This window comes from Rhamphochromis sp. 'chilingali' (assembly GCF_963969265.1).
Source record: "Rhamphochromis sp. 'chilingali' genome assembly, chromosome: 2".
Taxonomy (NCBI): Eukaryota; Metazoa; Chordata; class Actinopteri; order Cichliformes; family Cichlidae; genus Rhamphochromis; species Rhamphochromis sp. 'chilingali'.
In genome coordinates this window covers 23,873,418-23,898,569 of record NC_137930.1, presented here as the reverse complement: position 1 = coordinate 23,898,569, position 25,152 = coordinate 23,873,418, and the positions used below count along the sequence as shown (strand labels likewise).

General features: G+C 40.6%; 1 protein-coding gene across 3 annotated transcripts; it reads right to left on the bottom strand.

Moving 5' to 3' along the window:
- Positions 1-1,499: 1,499 nt before the first annotated feature.
- LOC308392385 (nipped-B-like protein B) lies at positions 1,500-24,445 on the bottom strand. Of its 3 annotated transcripts, none has more exons than XM_080875392.1 (46): positions 24,297-24,445; positions 22,902-23,048; positions 22,320-22,485; positions 21,932-22,062; positions 19,364-19,472; positions 19,122-19,270; positions 18,719-18,849; positions 17,972-18,062; positions 17,312-17,836; positions 15,697-17,208; positions 14,283-14,465; positions 13,943-14,014; positions 13,748-13,837; positions 13,558-13,658; positions 13,347-13,433; positions 13,032-13,263; positions 12,411-12,562; positions 12,227-12,307; positions 12,005-12,105; positions 11,782-11,911; positions 11,585-11,667; positions 11,318-11,450; positions 11,082-11,225; positions 10,910-10,996; positions 10,581-10,798; positions 10,385-10,487; positions 10,189-10,287; positions 9,821-9,967; positions 9,205-9,339; positions 9,000-9,098; positions 8,836-8,889; positions 8,618-8,726; positions 8,385-8,521; positions 8,129-8,269; positions 7,936-8,029; positions 6,933-7,087; positions 6,648-6,738; positions 6,340-6,513; positions 6,033-6,223; positions 5,787-5,894; positions 5,324-5,524; positions 5,044-5,190; positions 4,599-4,945; positions 4,337-4,511; positions 3,961-4,149; positions 1,500-2,489 (listed from the first exon to the last, which is right to left on the bottom strand). In XM_080875392.1, exons 2-46 carry the CDS (start codon positions 22,963-22,965, stop codon positions 2,130-2,132), a joined length of 8,028 nt encoding a protein of 2,675 aa, XP_080731518.1. In that variant the 5' UTR covers positions 22,966-23,048; positions 24,297-24,445; the 3' UTR covers positions 1,500-2,129. The 3 variants fall into 3 exon arrangements, with proteins under 3 accessions (XP_080731518.1, XP_080731520.1, XP_080731519.1); XM_080875394.1 differs by having other exon boundaries at positions 21,962-22,062; XM_080875393.1 differs by having other exon boundaries at positions 24,182-24,320.
- Between the last annotated feature and the right edge of the window lie 707 nt (positions 24,446-25,152).

The window sequence follows — 25,152 nt, the reverse complement described above, 5'->3', positions numbered from 1 at the left end:
CTGAAGATCTGGCTTGATAAAAACAAATTATCATTCAATTTGATCAAAACTAAATTAATGTGATTTGGAAATAGTAGATTCAATACAAATGTAAAGATTCAGAAAAATTGGGCTGATTGTAAGAGTCAAAAACAGATTGCTTGGGATAACAATGTTATTGTACAGTACGATCTACTGTACAATATAAAGCGCCTTGAGGCGACTGCTGTTGTGATTTGGCGCTATATAAATAAAATTGAATTGAATTGAATTGACACATGGCATGTATCTCATGCATGGATTTTGTGGGATTTTCCCACACAACCATCTCTAGGGTTTACAGAGAATGGTCCAAAAAAGACAAAAAAAATCCAGCAAGCGGCAGTTCTCGGGGCAAAAATGCCTTGTTGATCCCAGAGGTCAGATGACAGGCTAGACTGCTTTGAGTCGAAAACAAGGCAACAGTCACCGTAATAGCAACTCCTTACAACCAAGCTGTGCAGAAGAAGATCTCTGAATTCACTGAAATCTGAAGCAGATGAACAGTGGCAGAAGATCACACCAGGTGCCACTCCTGCCAGCTAAACACAGAAAACTGATACTACACTTCACCACAACTCGACAAAAGAAGACTGAAAACATGTTACCTGGTCTGATTAGTTTCAATTTCTTATGGTAAGAATTTAGGGTAAACAACATAAATAAACACCCATCCTGCACTGTATCAACAGTTCAGCCTGCTGGTGCTGTAATGGTGTGAGGGATATTTTCTTGGTACACTTTAGGTCCCTTAGTATCAACTGAGCATAATTTAAGCACCACAGCCTACCTGATTATTGTTGCTGACCATCTATCTCTTTATTATCACAGTGTACCCATCTTTTGATGGCTGCTTTCGCCAGAATAACACAACAGGCCACAAAGCTCAAATAATCTCAAACTGGTTTCTTGAACATGACAGTGAGTTTACTGTACTAAAACGGCCTTCACAGTCACCAGATCTCAATCCAATAGGGCACCTTTGGGATGCAGTGCCAAGAAATCTTCAGCAACTGTGTGACACTGTCAATACGGATCAAAATATCTGAGGAATGTTTCCAGCTCCTTGTTGAATCTTTGCCCCCCCCCCCAAATTAAAGCACTTCTGAAGGCAAAAAGGGGGTAAACTCAGTGGTAGAAAGGTGTACGTAAAAAAACTGCATATACCTATTAGTATGATTATATTTACACTAATACTTATAAAACACACAAGCTTGTTAGACAGGAACAAAGTGCCCACAGCAGATTAAAAATTCGTACCTTTTATGACAAATTTTGCTCAATAAATTGAACGCGGTAACATATTATGAATCATTGACAGATGAGTTTAATCTTTCTGTCACATGGGCTTATGTGCCTTTTTGAAATTAACTTCATAGAATCACTTCTATTTATCTGTGTCAAACACACGGTGGGAAAATAAAAACCAAGCACATTACACGGTCTGATGCCTGCAGGAGAAAAAAACGCAAACAAGGAACAAAGATGTAAGAAAAATTTATTGCAGTATTTATTCCATCAGAAGAGCAGGCGCTCACTCTTTTTTGTTCCTCTGTGCTCTATAACATCAAAAATCTATATTAAAAACAATAATGGCACAGATACTGCACTTGTCTGAACATAAATAAATTATATCAAAGATAGTCCATTATAGAATGAAGGTAATAAACAAAAATGTCTAAACAGGAGAAAAACGAAAGTTAGAAGTTGTGGAAGTTCAGGTCAAGTGAATAAATCCATCTGGTGCTAGTTTAAATTCAAAAACCACTTTATTAAGAACATCATCAATACACTAATTTCCAACATTCACTTTGTTTTTTTTTTTTTACAGAATTATGTTCAGATATAAACACGTTTTTTTTAGTTCATCTATAATACAGTGGGAGTAAAAATCAAACAACCAAGTTGCTGCACAACAGCGAAGGAACTCCCACACAATGTTTTCCTAAACATTTCCTTCTTGTCTTTTTCTTGCCTTTGAACACGTGTGTATTTAGACAGACGTGTTTACAACACTCTTCCACCACCAGGACGTTAATCTAACTTCTGTGTATGTAACATATTGGATCCATAGTGTTGAGCTGTGCAAGATGTTTCACTAATCTCTTTGATTAACTCTTAGTCCCCTCCTTGGCAGCATACAGCGCCCGTAACGTCTGTGCCACTTTGTTCGTGAGCTTCTGTCCGCTTGTCAAAGAGATTTTCTTGCAAATAATGTCCGACTCCTTGATATTGTCAACCCAAGGCACCTTTTTGCGGCCGTCCCGTTTCTTTGCGACAGCCCAGGATCCAGAGTAAGATCCAGTCATCCAGTGTATACTGTAGCCATTTCTGGTCTTCTGGACAACCCTGGCAATCTGCGGTCTGTCTTTGTATTTGCGACAGTAGATGGCTACGATGTCCATTACCTCTACTGTCTCGTTCATGTTACCTGAATCCTCTGCACAGTCTCCACCTTTCCTTGGCTTTCGCTGTGAATGACAGGCAGTGTCAGAAACTCTTATTTATGTGGGGATAATACGTTAATGGATATGCTGTAGATACAATGCACTGTTAAACACTGAAAATCATTCTTCACGTCTGTTGTTTGTAAACATTAATATAAATGTACAGTACAACTTTGTAATATTGGCGGTGTTGAAGTAATCTACTGTAATTTATTTGGTTATGCTTTGCAGGGTTTAAGTACAGTGATCTGCCCTGTGGCTAAGTTCCTGCTGTATAAGTATGCTGCTAATCGAATGCACTTTAAAGCTGATCGTCAGCAAATTTGAGCACCTTTGTAAAAGCAGAGGTTTTAGCTGTTTTCTGCTCTAGAGCATTCAGATGTGTGTTAACATAGCGTCACATAGTGCCATGGACATTCCAGCAAAATCACCCCAAGGTCAGATTGTGCAATCCTTAAGAGAAACTGCAAAAAAATCCAAAAGCTACATCTCAGACTCTACAGGCCAGTAGAAAGTTAAATGTTAAAGTTCATTAGCCAAAAGACTAAACAAGTACTGCTTGTTTAGAAGGGTTCCCAGAAGAAAGCCTCATCTCTCTAAAAAGAACACGGCCGCAGGGCTTAGATTTGCAAAACTGCATCTGAACAAACCACAAGACTCCTGGAACAATGTCCTTTGGACAGATGATGCCAAAGTGGAGATATTTGTTCATAATGCACAGCACCATGTTTGATGAAAACTAAGTGAGGATTTAGGTTTTGCAGCTACAGGATCTGGACACCTTGCCGTCGACAATGAACTCTTCTTTATAACAAAGTATTCTAGAGTCAAATGTGAGGTTGTCTGTCTGGCAGCTGACAGCAGCTTGGCTCAAACTGGGTCATACAACAGGGCGATGATCCTGAGCACATTAGTAGAAAAAGAATGAAAAAGAAAAGAATTGCGGTGCTGTAACGGTCCAGTCAAATTGCAGACCTCAGCCTGACTGAAATGCTGTGCCGGGACCTTAAAAGAGCTGCGTCTAAATGAATGCCTGCAAACCTCAATGAACTGAAGTAATGTTTGGGCCAAAACTCTTTCATAAAAATGTAAGAGGCTGATAAAATCACACAGAGTTATTGCTGTGTTATTGCTAAGTTATTGCTGCTAAAGGTGGTTCTACAAGGTGTTGAATCATGGGGTGTTTTTCACAGGACTCCAGTCTGCTGAAAGCCCTCTTTTACACATGATTTTTATATCTATAATATTTGTCTGACCTCTGTAGAAGTGCTCAAATCATAACACTGTACATACTAACATTACCATAAGCCCCTCTCTACAGAGGAAAATCCAATAAATGTTCAATGGTGTGGGCGTCTTTATGTGTATGCATGCAATAAAAGTCAGTTTGCTTCAATCTGTCATTTTCTGGCACTTTTAACCCAGCATAACAAACACCACCACATATTTCCAGCATTGTAGCAGATACCATGAGGAAAACAAATAAAGTTCTTACAGCAGGGGGATCTTCATCCTCGCTCTCCTCATCATCTGTCTCCACTGGAGCTGCATGATTACTGTGGTTGTGGTTTCGGGGTTTTGGACCCCTCAGCAGTGAAGTAATGGCTTTGTTTCTGGCATTGGCATTTGCTTCACCGTCCTCGTCCTCTTCATCCCGATCCAAATGATCCATTAGAACCTTGAACTAAGAAATTGAAGGCAGAAAAAATGTAATAATGATCATTTCTACCCTGCACGTGTTTTACAAACAAGGACAAACAGTTTCTCGGACAGAAAACCAATAAGACTTCCCGTCATTATTACATGCAGACTAACGGACACAGCTACTGCTTATGTTTCCAAACGGAGACACGAGTATATTGAAAGCTTACATCCAAATACTGTTTTGCAATGTTCTTCTTGGCCTCGTAGCTGAGATCTGTGTTGGCCAGATCACTCCTTAGGTAATCCAGTGTCTGACTAGGGTTGAAGTGCACCTTAGATTTCCTGTTCACTGTCTTGTCATATACTTTGGCAGACTCTGTCGGTGAATACTTCTGGATTTTGCTGTAACACAAACAAAATTGCTCAGTAAAGTGATTTGCATTGCTCACAAAGAGATAATAAAAGATTAACATTTTCTCCGAGGCCCACCTGTCCGAGAAGCCGTACAGATTCTTCAAATGCTGTTTGAGCACCAGCAGCAGCAAAATGCCCTGTGACGCACTAGCAAACTCCAGCAGAGGTTTGGTGTTTTCAGGCAGACGGTCCATCACTGCGTCCTCATCGTCCAGGTCAGAGTCGGAATCGGAACCCTTTTTCCTCTGCACTACATCTTCCTCCTCGTCACTGCTGCTGGATGTGCTGCTGCTTTCATCATCCTTTTCATCATCGTCGTCGTCATCAGAGCTGTAGCTCTTCCTGCGAGAATGCTTCTTCTTTTTCTTTTTCTTATTCATCTTCATCTTCTTTTCATGCCTTATAGGCTCTTTCTGTAAACACTGCACAAATGACAAAAGAAAGGTCAGATATGCATCTTCTCTTGAGCACAGCGACCAAGCATAACAACTGATAAACAAAACTAGACAAAGCTTTGCACCTCTTTAAATGACTGGAGCAAGTTGCTACCAGAGACAGACAGGGTAATGTCTATATGATGCATGATGAAAAGAGGTTCCTCCTGGGTCTGATAAGGGAAGCAGGCCAAGTTATCTGCTATGAACAGCAGCATGTTCACCTCTGTTTTCTGCAGGAGACAAAGTCAAAAACGCACATTTTTAAATAACAAACAGGTGTAATTGCTCTTCTGAGGGCAAATACAGCAACCTAAATATCTCCTGACAAAGGCCAATCGTGCCAAAGTAAAGAGATGAACTTACAGAGCTGTCGTCAAACAGGTTGAGCAGGGAAATTAGAAAAGCCCGTCTATGTTGGCGGTTCCCACGGACCATGGTGTAGAGATGAGAGCAGAGAGCCGAGTCGGAGTCGTCGTGACGGAAACCACGAATGACAGCGTGTTTGGATCCATTTATGGCCTGTTGCACCTGATAAGACATCTTCAGCCCTGCGACAGCCTTCATCTGCAAACCCCCCCCCCAAAAAACAGTGAGATAACTCATTAGGTGGGCACGTTAAATGATGACATTTGAAATACAATTTATTTTTAAAGCCTGAGTTTTTTAAGCAAGGTGTGAGTTAAAAAAACAAAAACAAATTGCAGAATGTAATAATAATATAAAAGTATTAGATGTAAATACATTTATTACACAGAAAGTTCTATTTTCCCACCTTTTTTTACACTTTCACATTTTTCCAGTTGTCAAAAACCACAAGCCAACTCACATGAATAAAGCCTGAGTATTTTTTGTCGATCTCCACCAGCTGCTGATCGGCCTTGTTCTTCATTGTTGGCTCCGGGTCTGTTCCCATAGCGATCAAGTAGGGCACACACTGAAACAACAATTTACAATTTACGAGTATGCAAACTGCAAAACATAAAAAATAAATTTCAAAAACCCACCTAAAAAAATATTCAGAAAATGTAAATAAACCTTATCAGGCTATACTGATGTAAGACTGTGAACACACCTGTACAGGGTGAATGAGGCCCTGACTAAGAGTCAGGGTGATGACACTCAAGGCAAAGTGCCGAACTGTGGACTGCGAGTGGAAGAAGGACTCCAGAACCTGCTTTAAATAAATCTGCATTATGGAGCTGCTCATGCCTGATGAGATGTCCCCCATTTCCTTGAGATCCTCTTGCTTGGCTTTATTCTTCCCTGAAGAAGCAAAAACATCAGCCTGGTGAGTGCGCAGGTGTCACGTTAAGTGGCTGCCATGTTTCACTGCATGTGCATGGATAACAATGGACGTGAGCTGGAACTGTTAAACTCACATTCACGGTCAGCCTCCTGCATTCGAGAGTCCTCCTCCTGCAGGTATGTCTGCAGGTTTTTGAGGACCTGGATCTTCAAATTGACTGAACTGTTCTCGTCCGACAGGATGCTGTTATAAAGAACCTTCAACTCCTGCACAAACATGAGCTCTGGGTGCATGATGAACTGAAACCCTTGGAAGAGAGGAATTGATTTAAAATACAGATTTACAAAGAAAACAAAAGTCAAAGTTAAAAGAAAGCTGTAAACATTAAGTGACACTATAAACACATCTATACGAGCCTTTTCTGAGGTGTAGGATATATACCTAAACCTATGATTGCCTTGATCTGGACCTCCTCCTCTTCGTGAGTAGTGAAATACAGCAGAAGCTCCAACACTTTGTCCTTGATGACAATCTAAGAAACAAAGAGACCCAGCAATCAAAATAGCTCTTGCAGTCTTCATTCACATTCATTCATGCTGGGTACCCTTCATGCTGAAACTCTGCCTCCCAGTCTCAAAACAGGTCGATCTTTCATGAGTTAAGAGAATTTCTTAACAACAACTCCATGGAGCCACTACAACATTCAAGCGAAGGGCCAGGGTTTACCTTGTTAGCACCTTTGAACTCTTCTTGATCGAAATCAAAGTGTCGACACAGAGCCCCCACAGTGAAGAGCGAGCGCAGAAGAGTGGGTTTGTTAGCAGCCAGGGTGGAGCTGGTGGGATCCTCTTGGTGCTGTGTCTTGAGTTTTGCTAACGCTCCTATAAGATAACACAAACAGTCAAGTGAGCTTTAATGTGAAGTAATAAGTCGAACGACTGCATTTCCTTATATAGTTTAGGTTTTCACAGAGCTTTTCATTTCAGGAGAATTTTTATTATCCACCAATTTGTACCTTTTCTGCTTTATTTCACAGTAGAAATGCCTTTGAAACAAAAAACTCAAGCATTAAGTGACAGTTCAGCATAAAGTGGAACACATCACGGTGAGGTTCTCAGAGACAAAAACAAAGACATGAAACAAGTAGGCAACGATTCCTTAGTAACAGTTCACAGACTAGCAACAACCCTTTTAAACCTGTAAAAAGGAGCTCACAACTAACTAGCTTTTGAGAGGAGAAAAAAAATCATAATATCAGCCATCATCCTTTTTCTTTCTGGCTGCTTATGGATCCACAGCAACAGAGGAAAGGCTGTGATCTACTGACTGAAATCATAACATTGTGTTTTGTGCATCAGCTTGGCACAAACTCATAACTGGCTTAAAGTACTGGCTCTATTAATACCTGATATTGATAATTTGTCGATATTTTGTTACTAACATTTATAACAGCCGATGACTGACAATTTAAAAGCAAGCAGGAGAGAGAACAAACACATTTTAACCATGTTGATGTTGGATAGTTTGCCCACCAGAGGGCACTCTGCAACTTCCCTATTGGCAAAGGTTTTCTGAGTCACAAAGAAAACAACCAGCTCGTCTGAGAGTGTGTGTTTGTTTTTAAACTCCACTGTCATATTAGATTAGTAAGGACTCTTAAATAACTAAACACAACAAATGTTTGGGAAATGTGGTTGTGTTTTGTCTTAAAAAAAGAAAAAATCCTTACCATAGTACCGATTAAAACAAGCCCAAACAAACTTGTAGTTGTGTGTGACCTTGTTCACGATAGCACCAAGACAGCTCACACAGTGTTGCACAACCTGGGGAGCACAAAAGGATGTATCAGAACAACTGTCTCACACGCTGTTTGTGGTTTTTAAAGCTACCTCTGAAAGCAGCGAGTTGCAAACGAGACCTACCGTCATGCCGTATTTGATGATAAGCTTCATTAGGTCTTCTTCGATGGTAGTGAGGAAAGTCGCACTCGGGTGTTCCATCAGAGGCACGACCAGCTCCAGGATCTTAGCCACGTTGCATATCACCATGAAGTCGTTCTGACTCTGACAGATGACAGCACAAAAACACATGGCAGCTTCACTGTCCAGGTCCATGTTTAGCTTGCCTGTGAGTATCTCAAACATTCGAAAAATAAAAAAAAACTATCACAGTACTTACATTGCACTTGGTGGTCAGGTAGGGCTGCATAGTCATGGCATGCTTAACCATTAACTCTGCCCTGATTTTACTAAACAGGTAGAGAGTGGTGATGCACGCTACCAGACGACCTGAGCTGACCCCTTTGTCCTCACAATCTGAGACACAAACACAACAGGGTTATTATCTGTAATAAGACTTTTAGAAGCAAATACACACCTATGTTTGTTCTTTTTTTAGCAAAATACATTTACCCGCAAGAGACTCCTCATATTTTAGTATATGTTCCACTAGATTGTCCACTAGCTGAACACAAGCCTTCCCTGCAGGTTTGTACGAAGCATCCTCCTCTGATTTCAGCAGCTAAAAAGAAAAAAAAAAAAGAAAAATGACCCAACACAGTAATTAAAAAGAGTGCCAAATGAAAAAATGCAGACAAGCAGCTTCTGAGACAGCAACAAAGTCAACTAACATTTTGGAGAAGCTGCTCAAACCAGTCGTAGCCTGAGTCTTTACATGCCAACACCTGGAATAAAAAACAAAAAAAACCAAACACACAAGTTAGTTCATTTTACTTATTTAAATAAGATCACTTTTTGTTTTTTTGTTTCTCCCTTTTGTCCTGATAATACACACCACGTCTGTGATGTTCAGGATCTTTCTGGTCATGGCTTCTTTGTCGTGGCTCGGCGTCGGGGAGAACCAGAGTTTCTGGAATGTCTCATTCACCAGTTTCTGCAGAGGAAAAGATGTTTAGTTAGACACACTGTATATGAACGCTACTTCCAACAGTCGACTGTAAAAATGTACATTAAACAAAAACAACAACAAAAACACCAGCCTTGATCCCTTCCTCATCGTTGACCCTCCGGATCATCTTCACGCACATCTCGGTGATCTTGTGGAAGTCTGGCTGCTCTAGACAAATATCCCTCATGATCTTAATGACTCTTTTTCTCACACTGATGCCTGTGTCCTGACAAAGACGAAGGAACAACTGAACATTAGTTTCCTTTTGTTGTGACTTATGGAGTAAATCCAAAAGTATTACCTATCCAGTGTGTGTGTGTGTGTGTGTGTGTGTGTGTGTGTGTGTGTGTGTGTGTGTGTGTGTGTGTGTGTGTGTGTGTATATATATATATATATATATATATATATAAATATATAAAACACTGAAAATGATAGATAAATATAATGGCAAACAGGAAGAATAAGAGAAAATAATAACAGAAATATATTCCTGCAGTTCTTCACTTGATCTTTAGGTGGCACTGTAGGAAAAAAATGTTTTAAACTCTTATGAACTTTTGTATTTTGAATTAAACTTTCCAGGACAAATTTCTCTTTACAAACCCATAAAAGAACACATGTTGTGATTAAAGTAAATCTAGACTTTAGCACATCAATAGGTTAACACTCATGTAGTTAAAGGACTGGAGGAAAGAAGAAGAAGTTACCAGTATCCTTTCAATGAGCATGTCATAGTACTGCTCAATGAGCTCAGGTCGACTTAGCACAAAACGGCCGAGGAGCTCCACAGCAGCCTCTCGCACACTGGTGGAGTTGTCCATGAGGCGACAATGAACCCCACGTTGCATGTCCAGCTTAAAAAAATAAAGAAGGAAAATTAGTTTAGGACAGTGACAGGACAGAACTATAGCTATCAATCTCTGTGGCATCGAGCCATGAGCAGCACGTTAGCAAGGCAGCATTTACAGCTCTGGTGCTCAGTTGCGGACAAATCTGCACAGTCACAACAGCTGAAACACGTTCTGTGTCAGACAAGCTGCAAGAGCCAAGTAGCAGTCGATACTGAATGACCTACCCGTGCCAGGATACTTGGATCTACAGCCACTACTTCAGAGAGACACTTCATAGCTTTAGTTCTGACTGCAATAGCACTCTCTCCCAGCACTCTCAGGATCTAGTTTGAAGCCATAGAGAGAAAAAAATTAATGACAGCTGACACAATATAAACAGTCACTGGTGTTTAAGCTAATTCAAGCTAATGATCATCTTACCTGTGATAAATAAATATCAAAGCTTTGTGCAAACGGCCTCATGGAGGCCAGATATCTAACAATCAGACAGGAGTCGTTGTAGTTTATTGTGTCAGAGTTCATCCTGAAAGAAAAGTCGAGAGGATCGTTTACTATAAGGATGAGAGGACAAACGAGCAATGTGGCGAAGTAGTGTCGTGAGTGAAGCACTATTTACCTCAGGGAACTGAAATGCGATGTTGACGTCTTGACGGCCTTGCGGAGGAATTTCTTCCTTGCCTCCGCCTTCTGCATGATCTCGGCGGTCGAGTCAACATCCCTGGAATGATGGTGACCTTTCAAGTCCTCGTCGTCCTCACTTTGAGACTTCATTGCCTTTTCTGCCTCACTTGTAATGTCCCTGAACCACTGGGCAATATAAAACTTCCTAGCAAACTGGATGAAACAAACACATAAATATATAAGGGCAGAGTATAATACATCTTTTTAAAACACGAAAGCAGTTCCGTAGATTTTAGTTCATGAAAAATCAAGTTAAAAACACACCACCAATGATGGATCCGTCTCAATGTTCTCATCTAGGTAGCCGAGCAAAGCCTTCTGTAGTTTTGGTATCTCGTTGCTGCCTTCAGTCTGTGAAAAAATGCCAAAAGCATTTTAAAAGCAGATCGACATCTTGGTTGGTTTTTTATCTGTTAAACAAATTCTGTTAGTCTACCTCTCTGAGGATGCGGTCAATAGCCTTTTGGTCCATCTTGCTAGTGACAGCATCTTTACGCAGACGGGAAGCGACAGTGCCAAGGTAGTCCAGCGATGCCACCCTAAGTGCCATTTCTGTCTGCTTGTTACTGAACTGGTGCACCTGGAACACAAGACAAGGAGGAGAAATGTCATAAGAAAACCAAACATCTGCAACTTTTTCCTAGTGGGCAGATGACGAGTGGTGACACTCACCAGCAACCGGCCCAGTAAACTCAGGAGCAGCTCAGCAGCAGGCCACTCAGGCTTGTTAACTGTAGACAGCAGGTCATGAACAAAGTTCTCAAACAGCGGCCTGTAATCCTCCTCTCCCTGTTTACTGCCACACCTGAAACATGCAGAGTACTTACAGAATAGCAACACATGCAGTGCAGCTTATTCCACAGAAAAAGATACAACATATAAGGAGTCACAGTCACACAGACATGACAGGTTATAGCAAGAGTAGGAACAATGACTTACTTCTTGAGGAACACAGATAAGAAGTTCTGAGCTGTCCTCATGGCAGTTTCATAAGAGTTTGTAATAAGAACATCTTTATCCACCTAGACAATAAATACCCAATAAAAAACAGTTTTAGCATTTCTTAAAATACATGTTTTGGGTATTTATTGAAGGCAAATATGGTTTTAAAAAATCTATTAAAACCTTAATGTCACCTTCTTATTGTGCTCATCCTCTGTCTCTTTCTCAGAGGGAAGGTGGACCACACACTGGATGAGCTGAAGAACAAGGGCTGTGACCATCTGGATATACAAAGGTTCTCCATCTGAGTCACTGCTGTTCAGCCTGGGGAGTATGAGACATCAGTGTCCTTATGTTACACTGGGGGCCTCAATAAACATCTGATATTGAGCAAATATTTACTCTGGTTGTAGTTACCTGAAATTCCTCAGGCTGCGTTTACTAGTCGGCAGTCTGGCCAGGGAGGTGAAAATCTCTTCAAGAATGAGCTGCCTGTGCTTCTTGTAATGAGAAAACACCTACACGAGAGTCAAACAAGAAACAACCGCATCAAAATACACCAGTCCAGACGTCACACTGAAGCATCCCATCAAAAACTTAATCCAAATCAATTTCAGAAGCACCTATAGTAATACTCACCGCAGTCACTAGTGTGATGGCACATAACTGCAGTTCACTAACATTCTCCACAAAAAATGGTGTAATGCCAAGGGTGGACACCTAAAAGATGGGCACAAAAGCAGTGAGATATGAGTTAACTCAACAGCCAAGGTGACATGAGGACACAAATCTGAGTGATGTGAAGGCAGATTCAAAACTGCACCTGCAGAATTGTGGTGTCAGTAAGCAGCTGGATTTCAAGGAGCTCAGAGATGCTGCTGATGATATCGCACACTTTGTTGTAGAGCAGGACTACCACCTTCTGTTTGTGGGTAGAACATTTGGCTCTCTTGGACTTTGAAGTATGCATGCCACCTGGGTGAGGAAGATCCGATAAATAAACAAGAATAAATTATTTAAACAAAAAACCCCAGAAGTAATATGTTAGAATTTCTCAGATATTCTGACACAATCTTTAGATTCAAATCCAGGGTCTTAACATCAGCTGATAAGAAATACTTGATGTTACAGCCCACAATGTACCGTATGTTACATGGGAGGAACTTTGGTAAAGGTAAATGCATTAGTTTTAGATTTAAAATGATTTGTGGCCAAAAGGAGGACAAGAGAATTTGAAATGTATAAAAAAACTTCTATTAGTCACACCAAAAGTCACTGGCTTTATTATCAAGCACTACCAAAATACCGTAAGAAATTCAAGTAAGTAAAGTTTTAAAAACTCCTAAATGCTAAAATACACACATTTTTTTAATCTCTTGGAAATCATGATTATTGCTGTACGTGTTAAAACAGCTAAAAAGAACGTAATAAAACTGTGGCTGACCTCCGTGGGGATCCACTCTGTAGACTGGGTCATACTGAGGGTACAAAGAGTTTTGCAGATGGAACTTGGTGTACTGCAGCACCCTCTCAATCACATCTTCTATATAAACAGCCTTTGGCATGTGCGGAGACGTCATTATGTTGAGTGCAGTCAAACAAGCATCGGCCGACTTGGTCACTCGCTCCATGATGAGGTTGCGCCACAACCGCTCCTCATCCATGGAGTCATTACCCTATGATTCAGTTTTTTAAAAAAGGAAATAAATTTCACATTTTGTGCCTGAACAGCATAACTAAGATCAGGCTGAGAACTTACATGGTTCATTAGTGTAGAAAGTTTGACGCTGTCCTGAATGTTCCTCTCCAAAATATTCAAAAACTTCACCAGTTTACTAGAAGAAAACTGCAGAAAAAAATAATTGGTTACTTTAACCGTACAGTAGGTGTCATTTAAGGTTGTTTACAATGACAAAATGCTGTCACCATGAGTGTAACAATTTAACACTGCAAGAACATGTCCTTCTCACCTTGTTAGAGATGCCCATAGCTTTAATCTTAGCAGAATCGCTGCCCAGCTCACTCAGCTGCTGCTTTCCAAGTAAGAGCTCTTGAGGTATTTCATCATCATCTGGCACAGAGTTACAATGTCACTATTTTTTAATGTGACACTCGATAAATGTCAAAGAGTCTGAAAACAGCAGAGTAAATCATAACTACCTGCGGCAGTGAGGTCCACATCTTCGAGATTCTCAAGAACGCTGTCAATATTCGATGCAAATCTCTTAAATGTGGAGGAGTCCATCATCTCTGTTAGATTAACGTCATTGAGAACTGATTAATACAAATACATTATGTTTTAATAAAATTAATTATGAATTAATTATAAAAGAATTCAAAGTGCCAGGTCAATACCCTCTGGTGTCAACTTGGAATCATAAATCTTCCTGTTTTTCAGTTTATCCTTTTTCTTCTGCTTTCTGGCAACTAAACACACACACACACAATAGTACCCAAATCAGCAGCAGCAACAACCAACCCTCAAGCCATCAACAGAGAAACAAATTGATGTTGTATTCTACACACCCCAGGAACTGGAATGACCAATTATTTTAAATAACGATAATCTGAATGACAGGACAGCTGTAATCTAATCAAAAAGTGAAAGCACGGGCTTCACTGGCCACCACATTATTTGATTATCCACTTATCCACTGGTAAGCGTATGCAAAAAAAATAAAAATAAAAATCTGACCATCACTCAGGCTCGGTGGGAGAGAGCCTTCATCTGAATCTTCATCTCTCCAGTCGCGCTGACGGCTACCAGACCCTCGGCGAGCGTTATGAAAACCTCCACTTCGACGGTGTTCTCCAGAACCTCTTCTCTCTTCATGCTTCCACGTCTTATCGTGGTCTTTCTTTTTCTTTTTCCTTGCATCTAAAAAAACAACAACAGAGAAGAGTACACGTTGAGACAGCATCTGCATTGTAAAGTTACTGCTTTACATGCAATTAGGGCTATAATTTATAATTAGGTCTAATTTTTAGGAAAAAGTTACATTTTTGTAATTTTGCTTTTGCACACCAACACTGGTGACTTTAACTCAAACAGTCAAGGTGTGACTGAAGTGCACACTTTGAGCTGTAATCCAAGAGGTTTTGTAAAAGTACTGCATTAACTCCATTGTTAGAGGGTCAAAAGTTATTGGACAAACTAATACAAATGTAAAAATAAGGATTGTTTTTAATACTTGAAAAGACTCTGCAGTCTAAAGGTTTTATTGTCATTCTGACAGGTTTTGTTTTGTTTTTCCCGCCTAATGATGGCGTCTTTCTCTCATTACTCTTTGGACCTCATGCTAAGTTCCAATTAAAAGCTACCAAATTCAAGTTAAGTACTTGGGAGTTAGACATTTTATCTGATTCATCTGTCATTAAATAACAAGGGAACGGGCTTCTTCTGGCCACGAACCTGCTTTTATTTCAACTGTCCACTTGCTTTTGAGCCTCTGAAAATAGAGGACTATGTATAAAAATGGCCATAATTCCTAAAAAATTCATGTAATACTTTTGTTAAATACTGGTTTGACTTAAAATGCACAATAGTGGTGCACAAAGAAAACAAAAAAAATGCATCACTGTCAAAATACTGTAAATAAATAAAAGGAAATTCCATCAGAAGTAGAGACAGTAAAGCACTTTGGTAGATTTTACAGAATTCCCATGTGCTCTTCTAAAAACTTGCAATTTTTAAGGCCTAACATTATCACTAATTTAACTGTAATTGAGATTAAACATGCTTCAATAGTGGCCTGGACAAGTGGGCAGCAGACACTTTAACAATATTAAACAAAAACAGATAGAAAAGCAAGTGTAACACACTACAAAGGGATGAACACAATTGCCAGAACACATGCAATGCTCAAGGTCAAAACAGGAACAATTTCAATTAAATTTCTGTGCAACTTTAAGAGGAAGCACATCCACCAGGAGTAATATTTTCTCTTGAACTGAACCATAGCAACAGGTACTGACTATTTCAGGTCCTTATGCAGATCGTGGAAAAAATGAGCAGCATTTTTAGAAGCTACTGTGGGAGCAGAGGCGATACATGATTTCAGTTTTTACACGACTGAGAACATGAGATTATAAAAGGCAGCGATACTCACGCTCATTGTCAGAGTCTTCATCGTCATCCTTGTCTTGGTCATCATCCGAGGCCAACTCAGCATATTTGGATCTCTTGCTAATCATACTGTGGCTTCGCTTGTTTGTCCTCTCACAAAATGACCAGTTCCTGGATCTGGAGCCGTGCGCGTTCCTGCTTTCCTTAATGATCTTTTTCACCTCATCAACGCTGAGTTTTTTAACCACGACAACGGGTTTAGCTCCTTTGTTTAAGTTATCTACCAATGAGACTCTCTCCAGCCTTACTCGCGGTTCGCTCCAGCCTTCTACTAGTTTATTTGGGGGATCTTTATCTTTTCCATCTCGTTTCAATTTAGGAATCACAAAGTTCTTCAGGGTCCCTGACTTGCCACCCAGCAGGTACGAGGGGAATTCGCTCGGTTTGGCCTCAAAGGACTGACGTTTGTCTCCAGCTTGGCACTTAATGTTGCCGTCCTCGCTTGTCTTTTGGTCCTTATTTTGGGGATTTTTAAGGCTGGAATTGCCTGTCCTCTGTCGACTATTGGGGTCAGCTGATTTTTTGCTTCCATCGTGCTTTAGTCTGGTGCTGTCAGGTTTAGTATGCGGGTCAGCTAAGTTTCGACTGCAGTTTTCTCTTAACATCTTCTGTTTCCTGTCCCTGTCCTTGGCTTTGTCTCTCTCTTTCTCTTTTTCTATGTGTCTGTCTTTGTCCCTGTCTCTCTCTTTTTCTATGTTTTTTTCTTTGTCCCTGTCTCTCTCTTTTTCTATGTTTTTTTCTTTGTCCCTGTCTCTCTCTTTCTCTTTGTGTCTGTCTTTGTCCCTGTCTCTCTCCTTCTCTTTTTCTATGTTTCTCTCTTTGTCCCTGTCTCTTGCTCTATCTCTATCCTTGTGTCTTTCTCTGTCCTTATCCCTGTCTCTATCCCTGCCTTTGTCTTCTCCATGTCTCGAGCGCTCTGTCTTGCTCGTGTTTTTTGGGGTGTCGGGTCGGTTTTCAAGCATTCGGTGGCTGTTGTGATTCTTTTCCTCTTTGTGGCGTGACTTTGAATGCTTGTCAAGTTTCTGCCGTGAGGGGTCTGGCCTTCTGTCATCTGACGGTCCCTTGCTGCTGTCACTTTTGTCGTCATGTCTGTGTTTTGATTCACGCTGGCTTTCCTGCTTCTGTTTATACATTTCCGGTTGTCCATCTGAGCCAGACTTCTGGAGAGTGTCAGCATGCTGCTTGATGATCCCAGGTCTGTCATCACCAACCCTTTTGACCTTTCCATCGGGGTTTGACTTCAGACGACGTAGGTGATCCTCACACAGCGGCTGTGATTCCAAGACCACTACAGGCTGTCCTATTACTCTGCCAGCTTGCTGTAGATCGATACTGACCATCAAAGCAGGCCGACTGGCACCATTACTTGCAGCATTCGTCTTCTTGGGTGTCATCTTGCTGACACTGTTGCCCCCATGAATGGCAGCCCCATCATTTGACTCTGTCCCGGGTTCCTGGGGATAGGAGTCTTGTTTCCGTTTCTTCAGCGGCTTGTCTGAAAGAAAGAACACTACAACTTAGCACCTCTACACAAACAACCTAACAGATGAGAAAAACATGCTAAGAAGCACAGGGGAAAAACAAACACAGATTTTCACCTTTGTCCTGAACTTCTTTAGACCATCGTTCTCGGTCACTGGCTGACTCGCGTTCTATCCTCTCAATCTCTGCAAGTGTGTCTATCTCTGTATCATCAAAGGAAACTCTGCCAGTGACACCAGTTTCAATGGTATTTGACCGCACAGCAGCCTGTTGACAGTTTGCTTGATCGTCAGCTCCTAACTTGTTTGGAACTTCCTGGGCAGGTTTTGATAACTGGTTATTATTATTATTATTGATCATAACTGTTTCATGGTCCAATTCCATATGTGCCTCAGGGGGAAGCTCCTCAGATTGATCCACGTCTTGAACCTTTACTCTGGACAGTTTTAAGGTCAGCTTGGTCGAGTCTTTTGGTGAACTAACTATATCGTACAAGGCATTTTTTTCCATCGGATCACTTTCTTCTTTACTCCTCTCCTTATGTTTCTTCTTGCGATCAGACGAGGTGAGGATTTGGTCAGGCGGTGCACCTTGTGGCACATCAGCTGGAGGCGACTGCATTATGAGGGAAGGCCTAGACCCTGCAGAAACACAAAGTATTTGATGGAATTGTGAAGACCACAGATTTAAGCCAAACGTGATTTCTGTAGCAGTGTATTAGGTTTTTTTGCGAAGACACAAAAATGAAGAATTAACTTGTTGCTAAGGCAGCATACTTTGTACAGTCTCTTCACTCCCAGCTGGAGAACATGCCGACTGTGGGGATCTCACTGAAAATGCAGCAGCCTTCATTGGAGAATCATGCTCCTATTGAAACACAAGACATTTCTTATTATTTTAACAGTCAGCTAGATGTAAGAGTCACCAGACACGATACAATATTTTTCTGATTTTTTATATTTTGGGATATCCCGAGTATTGCAATAACACATATTGTGATTTATCACCTTTTTCAACTGCAAATTACATCCTCAAAGTTAACCTTTGTCAATATCTGCTTTATCCAATAATTTACCTTACTTTAGTTGTGACAAAATTAGATTGTTAAGCACACACTGCCATAAATGTTGCCATAAGATGGGCTCAGTCTGCTTTCAGTCTGTGACTGAATGGGATCAAGTTAACTGTCCTGTTTTTACTCATTAGTTGACCCATTAGCTTGCTCTGAATTAGTCGGTAGCATTGTCAAGCTAAATGTGTCTAGTGCTGGGTAGTTTTTTGGTTGAGCTGATTTAATCGAAGTTTGCTCAGCTAGCATCATCTCATCTGCATGAGACGAACCATTTTGTTTATAGTATTTCCAGAGTATTTTAATTTATTAAGTCAAATATCAATATTTGGTCTCCCTGTATTGATGCAATAATGCCATGTAAAATATCCCAACACTGTGCTCTATTTATTTTTTCACCCACGCCTAGTTTGAGCTGAGGTCCAGTTCATGATATCTTGAATTTCCACATTACCTCATTTCCCAGTCTGTGAGCCACGTTCATGTAGTCTTCATCTGAGCCCAGTCTTGCATTGTGATTCGATAAATCAGTTGATAGATGTCCAGAGACTTTGCTGTCATGGATATTTCTCAAGCCACTCGTAACTGAAACGAAAATGAAATTAAAATTCTAGTTAGATATTTGCTCATTTTCTCACCACTTAACGGTGTATATAAGTTAATAATGTTATTAGGGATCAGTTAAGTAATTTGCATACAACCAGCTAGGTCTATCCAAGTCACCATGTGCACTGTTACTGGTTGCTGAAGTACACAAATGCACATAAAACTTCAGTTTGCTATTTTCTGTCGTTACTAAAAGCAATTCGACATGCAGCTTATGTGATACTTTTCTCTTGACCAAACATTACACTCACCTTGCTGAGCGTGTTGGTGTTGGGAATAACTGGGTGGATTGTACTGCATGTAGTCCGCGGGACTCTGGGGTGTGTAGGGACTAGGTATAGGGCTGTTCTGCTGGGGTACAAAGCGTGGCCCTGAACCAGACTGCGGTGATGTAAAGCATCTGCAGATGAGGAAAGCAAAGGAAAAGAAGCCTTAGCTGAGGAATACATGCCTCTGATTTTCATCATCAGACAATACGGTGGCACTGCTTTACCCAGAGGGGCTCTGAGGGACAGTGGTTTGCTGATAGTTTGAGGCTGGACTCCCATGGACCTGATTCTGAGTAATCTTATACTGCTGCACTATTGGCTGCAGCATTACACCTATGAGATAAAGACAACAACAAAAGTTAGACACATATCAAACAAGAAGCTCAGCATGTGCATTTCTCCAGCTAAACCAAGCCTGCCTACTGAGTAGGAATACTGGGTTCACTATATTATAATATAAAGCAGGTTATTTTTCTCATTCCAGGATATTAAGTCTATAATAAGTCTTAGCAAATAAGTATTTTATAAATTATCCTGATCCTGTTTAAACATAATAATATATATTTTCTCTACCACTGAGGCATGAGGAAGAAAGTTGCAACATTAAATATGCAGGATGAAAAACTGTGTTAAAGACAACATTTCAGATGCAAAATAAAGTGAACACTTAATACAACAGGTCTGCTACAATCTTGCCCATCCTTTTCCATTAACCATGCAGGAAAGGTGTCCATTCCAGTCTGCGATCATTTTGAGGGCATGTTTAGTGATGGTGGTTGCATTACACAAAACATGGTTTCACAGTCCTAACAGTGGGGTGATCGTCTCATAATGCAAGTTTGTTTGCAATGTCAGAGCGTTTGGTACTAAACTGCAGGAGCAGCATTATATTTTCAAGTAATGAAAATCAAATCTGACAAAGTGAATTTCAGAGTGACGAAGAAAGAGGTTAGTATGGCGAGAATAAACCAAAGCGGGAGGCTATGTACATTATCATCCATTAGCATTAAATGATGCTTGACTCCACATTTTTACGGGCTGTGAGTGTGGTCATTACCACAAACACTTGTTTACTTTTTCTTGTTTTCATTTTGCATTTGCCACTGTCCTCAATAATGATGCCTAAATGTTTGCTTTAATATTATTATAATATTATTAATAATTGCTACAATTACCACCTGTGACTGTGAGATATTGCGGCTGTTCCTATAATAATAAAACTTTCCCAAGCTAAAGCCAAAGCCAAATATGAAAATGTCTATGGCAATGAGCAATCTAGCCGATGACAACAAAACAAACAGAGCTAGGCTGTTTCTCTCTCTGGCTGTAAATTTTTTTGACAGATCCTATTTATTATTAATTCCAGAGACCCGAATTATATTAGGGTGAATAAACATCAACAGGTATTTTTTAACCTAATGAAGACATCAAAAAATAGTGTTCTGTTTTTGTTTGTTTTTTTAATTATCTGAGTTTATAACCAATATGAAGATAGATTTAAAGGGCTTTTTCACACAAGTCCCAACGAAGAGCTTAACCTCTAATGGGAAGCCAGATTTTGAGACATTTGTCTACCAGATTTATACAGCTACTGCAATCCACTAGAAACAAATGAAAAGATAAAAATTCCCTACTTTAAATAATCAACAGACCTGGATAGAAGAAACAGTCTCTGTAAAAAAAAAAAACTAATTAAAGGATGTGCTAAACAATAAAATTGTATAAAAGATATTTCTTTGGTCCTATAGCTTAGACCTTTAATGTAGTTTCACTTGACAAGCTAAAGATTCCTGGTTTGACCCCAGAAGGAGACACAAAACCCTTTGAGGTTTGCATCTGGCAAATAAAAACAATCAAAAAATTCTGCCAAATTAAACATCCGGAGCTACCCACTGTGGTGAGCCCTTGCAAATAAGGGAACATAGCTTCATTTAAAGACTAGGACTTTAAAGACTAAAGTCTTTAAAGACTTTAAAGACTAGGAGATAAAAGAGCCAGGATCTGTCCAAACAACTAGGTGAAGATGCCTTGTGACTGCCGAAACTGATTTAAGACAATTATTTTATGCACGCTGTAGGCAATTGACTAGAAAGCTGGTCACCAAAACAAAGAATAGCCCTGTTTTTGTTGTTAGTTACGAGACAGCGCAAACCTGGCCATCCCACGACAAACACAAAACTTACTGGACCATTACTGTTGTTGATCAAGTGATTAAGATAACTTCTTCAAATTCCATACAGGGGCTGTTTTTCACTTTCTACAGGCTGATCTATCGGTGCAAAGGGCAAATACACAAGTATCTGTAGTTAACATTAGCATTTGTCCTCACCTTTTGTGCTGAAACAATGTAACCGCCAATGCTCACCCATTAAAACTAAACCTGCATTTATACAAAAACTCGGCAACACACTTGCCAGTGGTTTCCATATTTGTCTTGCCACTCCCTAGTATGTCTTACAAGGGGGGAAAAAACAAAACAAAAAACATCAATGACAGCTCAGTTCTTGTAATCAGCGCGATGCAATCCAGCAGTAACAGTGTGAATAGTTGCACTTTCCTGTAACAGGCTAAAATGCTTATTCTGTGTGGTGTGGTGATTCCAGAGTTTCCTCCTGTGGTGACAATGACTGCAGTGTGGGAATCACACAGGATGAAACAAGGCCTAAGTAGCACATCCAGCAAAAGATATGCTCAGGTGAATAATTAAGCTAAACTAAGGTACCCGCAGAGAGAAAGCATGCAGCAAGATCAACTGCAGAGTCAACAGCAATGTCTCAGTGTCTCCTCCTTACCACCCAGAACCTTGTGCTGGGTTTGCATACTTTTGTCCCTGAAGATTTTGGGATTCCTGGACAGCAAAGTTTGTAGGAGCATTGGCATGTCGCCCTCGGGTTCATCGTTGCCCAAGTTGTCCTTCAACTCTCTGGAAAATAAACATAAGAACAATCTATGTTACAGGTAAGAGCCACCTATTCCCAAAAGCCAGCTACTGTAATGTGCTCACTGGCATTAAATTGGCAATACCCGACTATAGTACTGAGCTAAACAGTCATTACTCTGAAATAACACACTGTCAGGGCAATAGTTTATGTGCAATTCAAAAATAATTTAAGAGTTAAAAAAACAAAAAAACAAAACAGTACTGCAGCGAGGTATGAAAGATCAGCGAGTGAAACTTACATGTGTTCGGTGGAAACCTGGTTAAGGCTATGCGCCAGCTGAGTCACTAGACTCTCGTCTCGACACACCAGCAGGCTGCTGACCTCTTCTGAGATCCTTCCATTGTAGAGGAGGCTCTTAGCAGTGGTGGCAGGTAGGGGAGAAGGCAAAGGAAGCTGGTTCAACACTGAAAGGACAGTTAAAAGAAAATCATGGCATAAAACTGTACAGGGAAACGCCTGTAAGGATGCCCAACTTACATGCACTATGTAGAAGTAATGTAAAAGTAACACTTTGTTTGGCAATGCACTATTTAAATTTGCAGCAACATTCTAATCTGGATAAACAATCCAAAGGTTTCAGAATGTGTATTAAATGCAATGATGCACACAATATATTTTACATATGTTTCTTTTTTTCATTTCTGAAACTGATATAGGGCACATAAATCTATAACCTCTGAATTGACAATAACTAGTATTCAGGCGTTCTTATAACTACATGCCCAGTTAATTTCGGCCTGCTTGGCATTCAAGTAATCACTAGTCTTGCCTCATTTTAGTCTGAATTCTAGTGTTTAAGCTGTGATGATGTTGCACTTACAGTCTGTTAGGCTAGCAATTCCAGCAAGAGTAGTGATGGGAACATGAGGCATGTCACCATTCATGCTGAAGATGAGGTCAAGAGGTCGTGTCAATGCACAGGTTGGTCAATATCACCAATCGTCCTATATGTCACATCGCCAAAGTGCTGCAAAAGACAGAAAAAAAAGTGGCAACAAGACTGAATTAAGAAATGGCCCATTATTTTTACAGACAGCTATAGTGTACTTGCTCTGGGATGGGGATTAGAAATGGTATGAGTTCACGAGTGGGCATTATTACAGTGCCAGCATAACTGAATCTCTGAGGTACACGAGTCACACAGGCCCCACAACAAGCCTGGGCATGGCTTTATCAGTTATTGATTTAAGGCTCTGTTGGAAATGCTACCTTGCTCCCCGGTACAATTTCCCCTTATATATATACACAACTTGAGGATATGCAATCCAGTTGCGAAATTTCAACCTGCTCTAAATCGAAAATACAGTGAGAGCGGAAACACACCGGCAATCAACTACATTAGATCTCAAACGCACGTCGTGCACTGGCAAGTAGACTCGAGTGGTGACAGCTCTCATTTAATCACTCATTTAAAAAAAACACAATAAAGTGACACCGATTGTGTTTCTGTGTGTTGTTTTTGTGTCTCTGGCATCTTGAGCTTGCTTGTCCGTGTTTATACTTTCAGTTTCGCCGACGGAACATACAAAACAAAATCCAAAGGCGATTTAAAAAGAAAAAGCCACTGTTAGCTAATTATGTCTCAAAATTCTTCTTTTGTTTCAGAGCCAGTTAAGATTCCCGGGACTGCCCGGAAACAAAACAGAGACATTAGCTCGTCTTGACAACACTTATAACTACATTAATACTCTGTTGTTATTATTTTTGTTGTTTCATACCCTTGCTATGAGGAAGAGCGGAGCGACGACGTCTGTGAAAGTGACAAAAATGAACTCGCGGTTAGCCGGCTAGCAACAACTGAAGATGTAGCTAATGTATGCTAACTGGCTAGGTGTAGCCTTATCTGTAACTTGCATTAGCTAGCATCACCGGGAGTGCATCAAACCCGGTTAGCCGTGTGCTGCTTATTCGATATCGCTCTTTTTACCGCACGGGTCGCGTATCGCTTTAGATTAGCACTTCGCACTTGCTGTGGCCTTCATCGTCGCATCTCCAGCTATGAAAGTGGACCTCGGACTTGCCTAAGGAAGCGTAACCCCGACCCGACGCCAAGGAGGCAGGGGTACAAAGCACAGACCCCCCATCACAAATCAGAATTACCCCCTCGGCTGATTTCTGTAACGGCTCCCGGTGGCTGTCTGACGGCGGAAAACGCGCAGGGAGGTAAACAATCTGCCCGAAAAGAGGCTGTAACAGTTGAACCTAGCTTATTTACCTCTGGATGTGATGAGAAAGAGAAGTGGTTCTGGTGGAGAGAGGAGGAGGAGGAGGGGGAGGAGCAGGAGTAGGATGGCAGCTGGAGCAGGAGAAGAGTCTCTAGCTCCCTCTCCGTCCCACTGTTCAAACAGCTCCCTCGGAACTGACACATAATCCCTGGCTGGCTTTTCTTTTTTTTTTTACCCCTTCTTTCTCACGGCGGACATATCTGCCGTGAGGGGAGAGGAGCTTGGTTAGAGGCGATGCTAACGAGTATCAGGTCATTTTTCAGGACAAAAAATAAAAAAGGCTGATGGAGGGGAAATCAACAATTTACCCCCTACAGAGTGACCCTTAAGAAAAAGCCTTGAACTAACGCACTGTGTAACCTGTGTTTCATTATTGCTATCACAGAGCTTGTTATAATAATAATAATGTCTAGAGTTTTTTTTAAGCTTTCCCCATTATGCTGCACTTGTTTAAATAAAATGATGTGCTTTTCTGATGACTTTTTATTTTATTTTATATATATATATATATATATATATATATATATATATATATATATATATATATATATATATATATATATATATATATATATTAGGGGTGCAACGATATTCGTATCGATATTGAACCGTTCGATACAGTGCTTTCGGTTCGGTACGCATATGTATCAACAATACAACATTTGTAATTTATTTTATCAACTTTCCTTCCGACGATGCTGTCTGTGTTGAGCGCTCAGTGAATCTGCGTTCGACTACTCCGCCTAGGCTGCACTGTCGAGCGCAGATCCACTGAGCGCTCAACACAGACAGCATAGTCAGAAGGAAGAGCGCAGGGCAAGCTAGCAAGACACATGGACCTCCCCC